The sequence below is a fragment of the Oncorhynchus masou genome, unplaced genomic scaffold, assembly GCF_036934945.1.
Source record: "Oncorhynchus masou masou isolate Uvic2021 unplaced genomic scaffold, UVic_Omas_1.1 unplaced_scaffold_487, whole genome shotgun sequence".
NCBI classification, from domain to species: domain Eukaryota; kingdom Metazoa; phylum Chordata; class Actinopteri; order Salmoniformes; family Salmonidae; genus Oncorhynchus; species Oncorhynchus masou.
The window spans coordinates 54,555-66,787 of record NW_027011265.1 but is presented as its reverse complement, the minus strand read 5'-3'; the positions used below and the strand labels follow the sequence as shown (position 1 = coordinate 66,787).

At 40.3% G+C, this 12,233-nt stretch overlaps 1 protein-coding gene across 1 annotated transcript in view; it reads right to left on the bottom strand.

Annotated features, from left to right (window-relative positions):
* Positions 1 to 268: 268 nt before the first annotated feature.
* The window catches only part of LOC135535391 (uncharacterized), a 32,599-nt gene continuing 20,634 nt past the window's right edge, over positions 269 to 12,233 (bottom strand). The window contains exons 12-15 of the mRNA XM_064962067.1: positions 10,570 to 10,590; positions 10,092 to 10,112; positions 6,985 to 7,056; positions 269 to 3,203 (exon numbers count right to left, since the gene is read on the bottom strand). Coding sequence (XP_064818139.1) covers positions 3,064 to 3,203; positions 6,985 to 7,056; positions 10,092 to 10,112; positions 10,570 to 10,590 — 254 coding nt within the window. The 3' untranslated portion in view covers positions 269 to 3,063. The remainder of the gene's footprint in view (positions 3,204 to 6,984; positions 7,057 to 10,091; positions 10,113 to 10,569; positions 10,591 to 12,233) is intronic.

Here is a 12,233-nt window from a genome sequence, read left to right as displayed (position 1 = left end):
TTTGTCTAACAAGCCGCCAAGCCTCCTATCATTTCTTCTAACTATATTTACTTTGTCTGTTTGTTTATGCATTTCTTTGAATTACTTAGTAATAAATAAATTATTTAAGACAATTGATGTATGAAAGACTAAGTGAAGACTGGGTTCGTATTATATTTATTTATATTATATATTTATATTATTTATTTTATATTTCCACAACACAGGTCACCAAGGAAACAGTGACACTACCTCGTAACATTCAATAATGTTAAATATCACACTGGAGTCACGTTCTGACACAATGATGTCATAGTTTATTAAAACAATAAATCATCAATACATGGAAAATACCATTCAACTGTATAAACATGATCAATATATAATATACAGTGGGTCTGGAATTATAGATAAATAATTTAAATACTGAGCTCTATCATCTGCTCAACAACATGTCAATTATATTATTTTATACTAATACGATTGATCTGATTAAAATATTTAGTTTAACAAGTAGTATTTATTTTCTAAATGATTGACCCCCCTAAAGAGTAATAAACTAGTCACAAGGTCAGTATCTGGTTCTATATTCATAGCAATGACATCATCACACTCCTGTAGATTTTGGCTGTCAATCATTTTGACCCCTAACCTTTTACAACAAAAATACATTACACAAACATATTTCTCTGAGCAATTATATTATTTTAAAATAATATAATTTACAATGTATTTTGAGCATACAATAGGTCAGTACTTTATTTATTTAATATAGTCATGATCCTCAGCAAGGATGTCAATAATTTGACCCCTCTGTATATAATCAAGGTGACAATAAAAAAGTAGAGCAAAATTTAACACTTAAAGTCAAATAAAAAACTGGCACATTGACATGAAGCTAAAATATAAACATTTCAATAAATGGTTTTATCAGTCTTGTTCACAAAGCAGGTTGAACTTGACAGGTTGAAGCTACAATAGAAGCTGACAGGTTGAAGCTACGATAGAAGCTGACAGGTTGAAGCTACAATAGAAGTTGACAGGTTGAAGCTACAATAGAAGCTGACAGGTTGAAGCTACAATAGAAGCTGACAGGTTGAAGCTACAATAGAAATATAAACATTTCAACAAATTCTACCAGGAGACATTAGTCCTGTGGTCTGGTTGATGTACCTGATGATCAGGTACTGGACATAAGAGAGTCTGTACCAGGAGACATTAGTCCTGTAGTCTGGTTGATATACCTGATGATCAGGTACTGGACATAAGAGAGTCTGTAACAGGAGACATTAGTCCTGTGGTCTGGTTGATATACCTGATGATCAGGTACTGGACATAAGAGAGTCTGTACCAGGAGACATTAGTCTGGTTGATATACCTGATGATCAGGTACTGGACATAAGAGAGTCTGTAACAGGAGACATTAGTCCTGTGGTCTGGTTGATATACCTGATGATCAGGTACTGGACATAAGAGAGTCTGTAACAGGAGACATTAGTCCTGTGGTCTGGTTGATATACCTGATGATCAGGTACTGGACATAAGAGAGTCTGTACCAGGAGACATTAGTCCTGTGGTCTGGTTGATATACCTGATGATCAGGTACTGGACATAAGAGAGTCTGTAACAGGAGACATTAGTCCTGTGGTCTGGTTGATATACCTGATGATCAGGTACTGGACATAAGAGAGTCTGTAACAGGAGACATTAGTCCTGTGGTCTGGTTGATATACCTGATGATCAGGTACTGGACATAAGAGAGTCTGTACCAGGAGACATTAGTCCTGTGGTCTGGTTGATATACCTGATGATCAGGTACTGGACATAAGAGAATCTGTACCAGGAGACATTAGTCCTGTGGTCTGGTTGATATACCTGATGATCAGGTACTGGACATAAGAGAGTCTGTACCAGGAGACATTAGTCCTGTGGTCTGGTTGATATACCTGATGATCAGGTACTGGACATAAGAGAGTCTGTACCAGGAGACATTAGTCCTGTGGTCTGGTTGATATACCTGATGATCAGGTACTGGACATAAGAGAGTCTGTACCAGGAGACATTAGTCCTGTGGTCTGGTTGATATACCTGATGATCAGGTACTGGACATAAGAGAGTCTGTAACAGGAGACATTAGTCCTGTGGTCTGGTTGATATACCTGATGATCAGGTACTGGACATAAGAGAGTCTGTAACAGGAGACATTAGTCCTGTGGTCTGGTTGATATACCTGATGATCAGGTACTGGACATAAGAGAGTCTGTAACAGGAGACATTAGTCTGGTTGATATACCTGATGATCAGGTACTGGACATAAGAGAGTCTGTAACAGGAGACATTAGTCCTGTGGTCTGGTTGATATACCTGATGATCAGGTACTGGACATAAGAGAGTCTGTACCAGGAGACATTAGTCCTGTGGTCTGGTTGATATACCTGATGATCAGGTACTGGACATAAGAGAGTCTGTACCAGGAGACATTAGTCCCGTGGTCTGGTTGATATACCTGATGATCAGGTACTGGACATAAGAGAGTCTGTACCAGGAGACATTAGTCCTGTGGTCTGGTTGATGTACCTGATGATCAGGTACTGGACATAAGAGAGTCTGTAACAGGAGACATTAGTCTGGTTGATGTACCTGATGATCAGGTACTGGACATAGAGAGTCTGTAACAGGAGACATTAGTCCTGTGGTCTGGTTGATATACCTGATGATCAGGTACTGGACATAAGAGAGTCTGTAACAGGAGACATTAGTCCTGTGGTCTCGTTGATGTACCTGATGATCAGGTACTGGACATAAGAGAGTCTGTACCAGGAGACATTAGTCTGGTTGATATACCTGATGATCAGGTACTGGACATAAGAGAGTCTGTACCAGGAGACATTAGTCCATTATTCCATTCAAGCTCAGCTCTATAGTTATAGTCTCTCTATAGTAACCCTATAGCATATAGTTATAGTCTCTCTATAGTAACCCTATAGCATATAGTTATAGTCTCTCTATAGTAACTCAGCTCTATAGTTATAGTCTCTCTATAGTAACCCTATAGCATAGAGTTATAGTCTCTCTATAGTAACCCTATAGCATAGAGTTATTGTCTATAGTAACTCTTCCTCCCCTCTCCATCTCATCCAGATCATCATTCTGTGGTCCAGCAGCCAGTAAAGGCCTCTTCTCAGGTAAAGACTTCATCTCCATCCCGTCAATCCTCTTAGACTCTATTAAAGATAGAAAGGAACAACATCAGAATAACCTGACCAGACAGAGAGAGAGAGAGAGAGATAATAAACTGACCAGACAGAGAGAGAGAGAGATAATAAACTGACCAGACAGAGAGAGAGAGAGAGAGATAATAAACTGACCAGACAGAGAGAGAGAGAGATAATAAACTGACCAGACAGAGAGAGAGAGAGATAATAAACTGACCAGACAGAGAGAGAGAGAGAGAGATAATAAACTGACCAGACAGAGAGATATAATAAACTGACCAGACAGAGAGAGAGATATAATAAACTGACCAGACAGAGAGATAATAAACTGACCAGACAGAGAGATATAATAAACTGACCAGACAGAGAGAGAGAGATAATAAACTGTAAACTGACCAGACAGAGAGAGATATAATAAACTGACCAGACAGAGAGAGACAGAGATATAATAAACTGACCAGGCAGAGATATATAATAAACTGACCAGACAGAGAGAGAGAGAGAGAGAGAGAGAGAGAGAGAGAGAGAGATAATAAACTGACCAGACAGAGAGATATAATAAACTGACCAGACAGAGAGATATAATAAACTGACCAGACAGAGAGAGAGAGATAATAAACTGACCAGACAGAGAGAGATAATAAACTGACCAGACAAAGAGAGAGAGATAATAAACTGACCAGGCAGAGATATATAATAAACTGACCAGACAGAGAGAGACAGAGATATAATAAACTGACCAGGCAGAGATATATAATAAACTGACCAGACAGAGAGAGAGAGAGAGAGATAATAAACTGACCAGACAGAGAGAGAGAGAGAGAGATAATAAACTGACCAGACAGAGAGATATAATAAACTGACCAGACAGAGAGATATAATAAACTGACCAGACAGAGAGAGAGAGATAATAAACTGACCAGACAGAGAGAGATATAATAAACTGACCAGACAGAGAGAGAGATAATAAACTGACCAGACAAAGAGAGAGAGATAATAAACTGACCAGGCAGAGATATATAATAAACTGACCAGACAGAGAGAGACAGAGATATAATAAACTGACCAGGCAGAGATATATAATAAACTGACCAGACAGAGAGAGAGAGAGAGAGAGAGAGAGAGAGAGAGAGATAATAAACTGACCAGACAGAGAGATAAATAAACTGACCAGACAGAGAGAGAGAGAGAGATAATAAACTGACCAGACAGAGAGATATAATAAACTGACCAGACAGAGATATAATAAACTGACCAGACAGAGAGAGAGATAATAAACTGACCAGACAGAGAGATATAATAAACTGACCAGACAGAGAGAGAGAGAGATAATAAACTGACCAGACAGAGAGAGACAGAGAGATATAATAAACTGACCAGACAGAGATATAATAAACTGACCAGACAGAGATATATAATAAACTGACCAGACAGAGAGATATAATAAACTGACCAGACAGAGAGATATAATAAACTGACCAGACAGAGAGAGAGAGAGAGAGATAATAAACTGACCAGACAGAGAGATATAATAAACTGACCAGACAGAGAGAGATATAATAAACTGACCAGACAGAGAGAGAGAGAGATAATAAACTGACCAGACAGAGAGATATAATAAACTGACCAGACAGAGAGATATAATAAACTGACCAGACAGAGAGATATAATAAACTGACCAGACAGAGAGATATAATAAACTGACCAGACAGAGAGAGAGAGAGAGATAATAAACTGACCAGACAGAGAGATATAATAACCTGACCAGACAGAGAGATATATAATAAACTGACCAGACAGAGAGAGAGAGAGAGATAATAAACTGACCAGACAGAGAGATATAATAAACTGACCAGACAGAGAGAGATATAATAAACTGACCAGACAGAGAGATATAATAAACTGACCAGACAGAGAGAGAGAGAGAGAGAGAGAGATAATAAACTGACCAGACAGAGAGATATATAATAACCTGACCAGACAGAGATATATAATAACCTGACCAGACAGAGAGATATAATAAACTGACCAGACAGAGAGAGAGAGAGAGAGATAATAAACTGACCAGACAGAGAGATATAATAAACTGACCAGACAGAGATATAATAAACTGACCAGACAGAGATATATATAATAAACTGACCAGACAGAGATATATATAATAAACTGACCAGACAGAGAGATATAATAAACTGACCAGACAGAGATATAATAAACTGACCAGACAGAGAGATATAATAAACTGACCAGACAGAGAGAGAGAGAGAGATAATAAACTGACCAGACAGAGAGATATAATAAACTGACCAGACAGAGATATATATAATAAACTGACCAGACAGAGATATATATAATAAACTGACCAGACAGAGATATAATAAACTGACCAGACAGAGAGAGAGAGAGAGAGAGAGATAATAAACTGACCAGACAGAGATATATAATAAACTGACCAGACAGAGATATATATAATAAACTGACCAGACAGAGATATATATAATAACCTGACCAGACAGAGAGATATAATAACCTGACCAGACAGAGAGATATAATAAACTGACCAGACAGAGAGAGAGAGAGAGAGAGAGAGATAATAAACTGACCAGACAGAGAGATATAATAAACTGACCAGACAGAGATATATATAATAAACTGACCAGACAGAGATATATATAATAAACTGACCAGACAGAGAGATATAATAAACTGACCAGACAGAGAGAGAGAGAGAGAGATAATAAACTGACCAGACAGAGATATAATAAACTGACCAGACAGAGATATATAATAAACTGAATAGACAGAGAGAGAGAGAGATAATAAACTGACCAGACAGAGAGATATAATAAACTGACCAGACAGAGAGAGATATAATAAACTGACCAGACAGAGAGAGAGAGAGATAATAAACTGACCAGACAGAGAGATATAATAAACTGACCAGACAGAGAGAGATATAATAAACTGACCAGACAGAGATATATAATAAACTGACCAGACAGAGATATATATAATAAACTGACCAGACAGAGAGAGAGATATAATAAACTGACCAGACAGAGAGAGATATAATAAACTGACCAGACAGAGAGATATAATAAACTGACCAGACAGAGATATATAATAAACTGACCAGACAGAGATATATATAATAAACTGACCAGACAGAGAGATATAATAACCTGACCAGACAGAGAGATATAATAAACTGACCAGACAGAGAGAGATATAATAAACTGACCAGACAGAGAGATATAATAAACTGACCAGACAGAGAGAGAGAGATATAATAACCTGACCAGACAGAGATATAATAAACTGACCAGACAGAGATATATAATAACCTGACCAGACAGAGAGAGATAATAAACTGACCAGACAGAGAGAGAGAGAGATATAATAACCTGACCAGACAGAGAGAGATAATAAACTGACCAGACAGAGATATAATAAACTGACCAGACAGAGATATAATAAACTGACCAGAGAGAGAGATATAATAACCTGACCAGACAGAGAGATATAATAAACTGACCAGAGAGAGATATAATAAACTGACCAGACAGAGAGATATAATAAACTGACCAGAGAGAGATATAATAAACTGACCAGACAGAGAGATATAATAAACTGACCAGACAGAGAGATATAATAAACTGACCAGACAGAGAGATATAATAAACTGACCAGACAGAGATATAATAAACTGACCAGACAGAGAGAGATAATAAACTGACCAGACAGACAGACCAGTAATTGTAGAAACATTAGAATCATAAAGACTGATTACTTTGGGAAGGAGTCTGTGTTTCCTGTTGACCTCCTGGAGAGGTGGAGAGGGATTGGATCTCTCTAGCTTCCTCTGAGGACAAGAACAGATAGTCAGATATAATACATACAGTGCCTTGCGAAAGTATTATTTTGAACTTTGCGACCTTTTGCCACATTTCAGGCTTCAAACATAAAGATATAAAACTGTATTTTTTTGTGAAGAATCAACAACAAGTGGGACACAATCATGAAGTGGAACGACATTTATGGGATATTTCAAACTTTTTAAACAAATCAAAAACTGAAAAATTGGGCGTGCAAAATGATTCAGCCCCCTTAAGTTAATACTTTGTAGCGCCACCTTTTGCTGCGATTACAGCTGTAAGTCGCTTGGGGTATGTCTCTATCAGTTTTGCACATCGAGAGACTGAATTTTTTTCCCATTCCTCCTTGCAAAACAGCTCGAGCTCAGTGAGGTTGGATGGAGAGCATTTGTGAACAGCAGTTTTCAGTTCTTTCCACAGATTCTCGATTGGATTCAGGTCTGGACTTTGACTTGGCCATTCTAACACCTGGATATGTTTATTTTTGAACCATTCCATTGTAGATTTTGCTTTATGTTTTGGATCATTGTCTTGTTGGAAGACAAATCTCCGTCCCAGTCTCAGGTCTTTTGCAGACTCCATCAGGTTTTCTTCCAGAATGGTCCTGTATTTGGCTCCATCCATCTTCCCATCAATTGTAACCATCTTCCCTGTCCCTGCTGAAGAAAAGCAGGCCCAAAACATGATGCTGCCACCACCATGTTTGACAGTGGGGATTGGTGATGAGCTGTGTTGCTTTTACGCCAAACATAACGTTCTGCATTGTTGCCAAAAAGTTCAATTTTGGTTTCATCTGACCAGAGCACCTTCTTCCAAATGTTTGGTGTGTCTCCCAGGTGTCTTGTGGCAAACTTTAAACAACACTTTTTATGGATATTTTTAAGAAATGGCTTTCTTCTTGCCACTTTTCCATAAAGGCCATATTTGTGCAATATACGACTGATTGTTGTCCTATGGACAGAGTCTCCCACATCAGCTGTAGATCTCTGCAGTTCATCCAGAGTGATCATGGGCCTCTTGGCTGCATCTCTGATCAGTCTTCTCCTTCTCTTCTCCTTGTATGAGCTGAAAGTTTAGAGGGACGGCCAGGTCTTGGTAGATTTGCAGTGGTCTGATACTCCTTCCATTTCAATATTATCGCTTGCACAGTGCTCCTTGGGATGTTTAAAGCTTGGGAAATCTTTTTGTATCAAAATCCGGCTTTAAACTTCTTCACAACAGTATCTCGGACCTGCCTGGTGTGTTCCTTGTTCTTCATGATGCTCTCTGCGCTTTTAACGGACCTCTGAGACTATCACAGTGCAGGTGCATTTATACGGAGACTTGATTACACAGGCTCTGATTGGTCACCCCTCAGAGCCTGGTTCCTCTCTTCCCAGTACAGCCAGTAGAGGACTGGCCACCCCTCAGAGCCTGGTTCCTCTCTACCCAGTACAGCCAGTAGAGGACTGGCCACCTCTCATAGCCTGGTTCCTCTCTTGGTTTCTTCCTAGGTTCTGGCCTTTCTAGGGAGTTTTTCCTAGCCACCGTGCTTCTACATCTGCATTGATTACTGTTTGGGGTTTTAGGCTGGGTTTCTGTACAGCACTTTGTGACATCAGCTGATGTAAAAAGGGCTTTATAAATACATTTGATTGATGGATTGATGCCGGGCGATTAGGCCTGGCTCGCAGTCGCGTTCCAATTCATACCAAATGTGTTTGATGAGGTTGAGGTCAGGGCTCTGTTCAGGCCAGTCAAGTTCTTCCACACCGAGCTCAACAAACCATTTCTATATGGACCTCGCTTTGTGCACGGGGCATTGTCATACTGAAACAGGAAAGGGCCTTCCCCAAACTGTTGCCATAAAGTTGGAAGCACAGAATCGTCTAGAATGTCATTGAATGCTGTAATGTTAAGATTTCCTTTCACTGGGACTAAGGGGCCTGAACCATGAAAAACAGCCCCAGACCATTATTCCTCCTCCACCAAACTTTACAGTTGGCACTATGCATTGGGGCGGTAGCGTTCTCCTGGCATCCGCCAAACCCAGATTAATCTGTCGGACTGCCAGATGGTGAAGTGTGATTCATCATTCCTGAGAACGTATTTCCACTAGTCCAGAGTCCAATGGCGGTGAGCTTTACACCACTCCGCCCGATGCTTGGCATTGAGCATGGTGATCGTAGGCTTGTGTGCGGCTGCTCGGCCACGGAAACCCATTTCATGAAGCTTCAGACAAACAGTTATTGTGTTGACGTTCCTTCCAGAGGCAGTTTGGAACTCTGTAGTGAGTGTTGCAACTGAGGACAGGTGATTTTTACACTTGGCGGTCCCATTCTGTGAGATTCTGTGGCCTACCACTAAACGACTGACACATTTTTGCTCCTAGATGTTTCCACTCCACAATAACAGCACTTACACTTGACCGGGTTAGCTCTAGCAGGGCAGAAACCTGACGAACTGACTTGGTGGAAAGGTGGCATCCTAAGACAGTGTCACGTTGAAAGCCACTGAGCTCTTCAGTAAGGCGATTCTACTGACGGTGTTTGTCTATGGAGATTGCATGGCTGTGTGCTTGATTTTATACACCTGTCAGCAACGGGTGTGGCTGAAATATAATCAGTGTAATATATAGTGTAGTTAACCAGTGTAATATATAGTGTAGTTAATCAGTATAATATATAGTGTAGTTAACCAGTGTAATATATAGTGTAGTTAACCAGTATAATATATAGTGTAATATATAGTGTAGTTAACCAGTATAATATATAGTGTAATATATAGTGTAGTTAACCAGTGTAATATATAGTGTAGTTAACCAGTGTAATATATAGTGTAATATATAGTGTAGTTAACCAGTGTAATGTATAGTGTAGTTAACCAGTGTAATATATAGTGTAGTTAATCAGTGTAATATATAGTGTAGTTAATCAGTGTAATATATTGTGTAGTTAATCAGTGTAATATATAGTGTATTAATTTTTTAAATCACTTAAATCAATGAAATGCATGCAGACTTTCATGGAGTTGTGCAACTCACCCCTCTCTCCTTTGACCTCCTCTGTAGACAGATGATAGAGATGATAAAACATGATGCATTATGGGTACTAGAACATGAAGACAGACTACATCCTCTCTATTCTGACCTCCTCTGTAGACAGTAGATAAAACATGATGTATTATGGGTACTAGACCATGAAGACAGACTACATCCTACATATATCTGACTGTCTAACAGATAGATCCATATATCTGACTATCTAACAGATAGATCCATATATCTGACTATAGATAAACAAGAACAGAAAGTCAGTCAGAACACGTTGGTGAGTAACAACATCACAATTAAATAAAGATAGTGAGACAGTGATAATTAAATAATAATTGAATCATGAGATTTATACACTACACCTGCTCATTGAACATCTCAACAAGAACAGAGTCAGTCAGAACACACGTTGGTGAGTAAATCTTAACATGACAACGCAGACACACAGACACACACACACACTACTTACTCAGCTCTCCTTTGAGTTCATCTGGTGTAAAAATAAAACAAAGATAGTGAGATAGTGATAATTAAATAATCATTGAATGATGAGATGTATACACTATATGACCAAAAGTATGTGGACACCTGCTATTATCTAACAGTAGGTAGATACACTACATGACCAAAAGTATGTGGACACCTGCTCATTGAACATCTCATTCCAAAATCATGGGCATTAATATGGAGTTTGTCCCCCCTTTGCTGCTATAACAGCCTCCACTATTCTGAGAAGGCTTTCCACTAGATGATGGAACATTGCTGCTATAACAGCCTCCACTCTTCTGGGAAGGCTTTCCACTAGATGTTGGACCATTGCTGCTATAACAGCCTCCACTCTTCTGGGAAGGCTTTCCACTAGATGATGGAACATTGCTGTGGGGACTCCATTCAGCCACTAGAGCATTAGTGAGGTCTCCCTCTCTCTCTTCTCTCGGAGGACCTGAGCCCTAGGACCATGCCTCAGGACTATCTGGCCTGATGACTCCTTGCTGTCCCCAGTCCACCTGGTTGTGCTGAGCGTCAGTATAGAGACAAATTAGAGTCGTATTTCAATGGCTCAGACACAAGAGGTACGTGGCAGGGTCTACAGTCAATCACGGATTACAAACAGAAAGCCAGCCGGCGTCTTGCTGCCAGACAAATTAACACAACTTCTTTGCTCGCTTTGAGGACAATACAATGCCACCGACACGGCCCGCTACCAAAACCTTTGGACTCTCCTTCACCGTGGCCAACGTGAGTCAAACAGGCCACCACTCAGAGCCTGGTTCCTCTGGTCAACCCAGTACAGCCAGTAGAGGACTGGCCACCCCTCAGAGCCTGGTTCCTCTCTACCCAGTACAGCCAGTAGAGGACTGGTCCCCCCTCAGAGCCTGGTTCCTCTGGTCTACCCAGTACAGCCAGTAGAGGACTGGTCCCCCTCAGAGCCTGGTTCCTCTGGTCTACCCAGTACAGCCAGTAGAGGACTGGTCACCCCTCAGAGCCTGGTTCCTCTCTTCCCAGTACAGCCAGAAGAGGACTGGCCACCTCTCATAGCCTGGTTCCTCTGGTCTACCCAGTACAGCCAGTAGAGGACTGGTCACCCCTCAGAGCCTGGTTCCTCTCTTCCCAGTACAGCCAGTAGAGGACTGGCCACCCCTCAGAGCCTGGTTCCTCTCTACCCAGTACAGCCAGTAGAGGACTGGCCACCTCTCATAGCCTGGTTCCTCTCTTGGTTTCTTCCTAGGTTCTGGCCTTTCTAGGGAGTTTTTCCTAGCCACCGTGCTTCTACATCTGCATTGATTACTGTTTGGGGTTTTAGGCTGGGTTTCTGTACAGCACTTTGTGACATCAGCTGATGTAAAAAGGGCTTTATAAATACATTTGATTGATGGATTGATGCCGGGCGATTAGGCCTGGCTCGCAGTCGGCGTTCCAATTCATACCAAATGTGTTTGATGAGGTTGAGGTCAGGGCTCTGTTCAGGCCAGTCAAGTTCTTCCACACCGAGCTCAACAAACCATTTCTATATGGACCTCGCTTTGTGCACGGGGGCATTGTCATACTGAAACAGGAAAGGGCCTTCCCCAAACTGTTGCCATAAAGTTGGAAGCACAGAATCGTCTAGAATGTCATTGAATGCTGTAATGT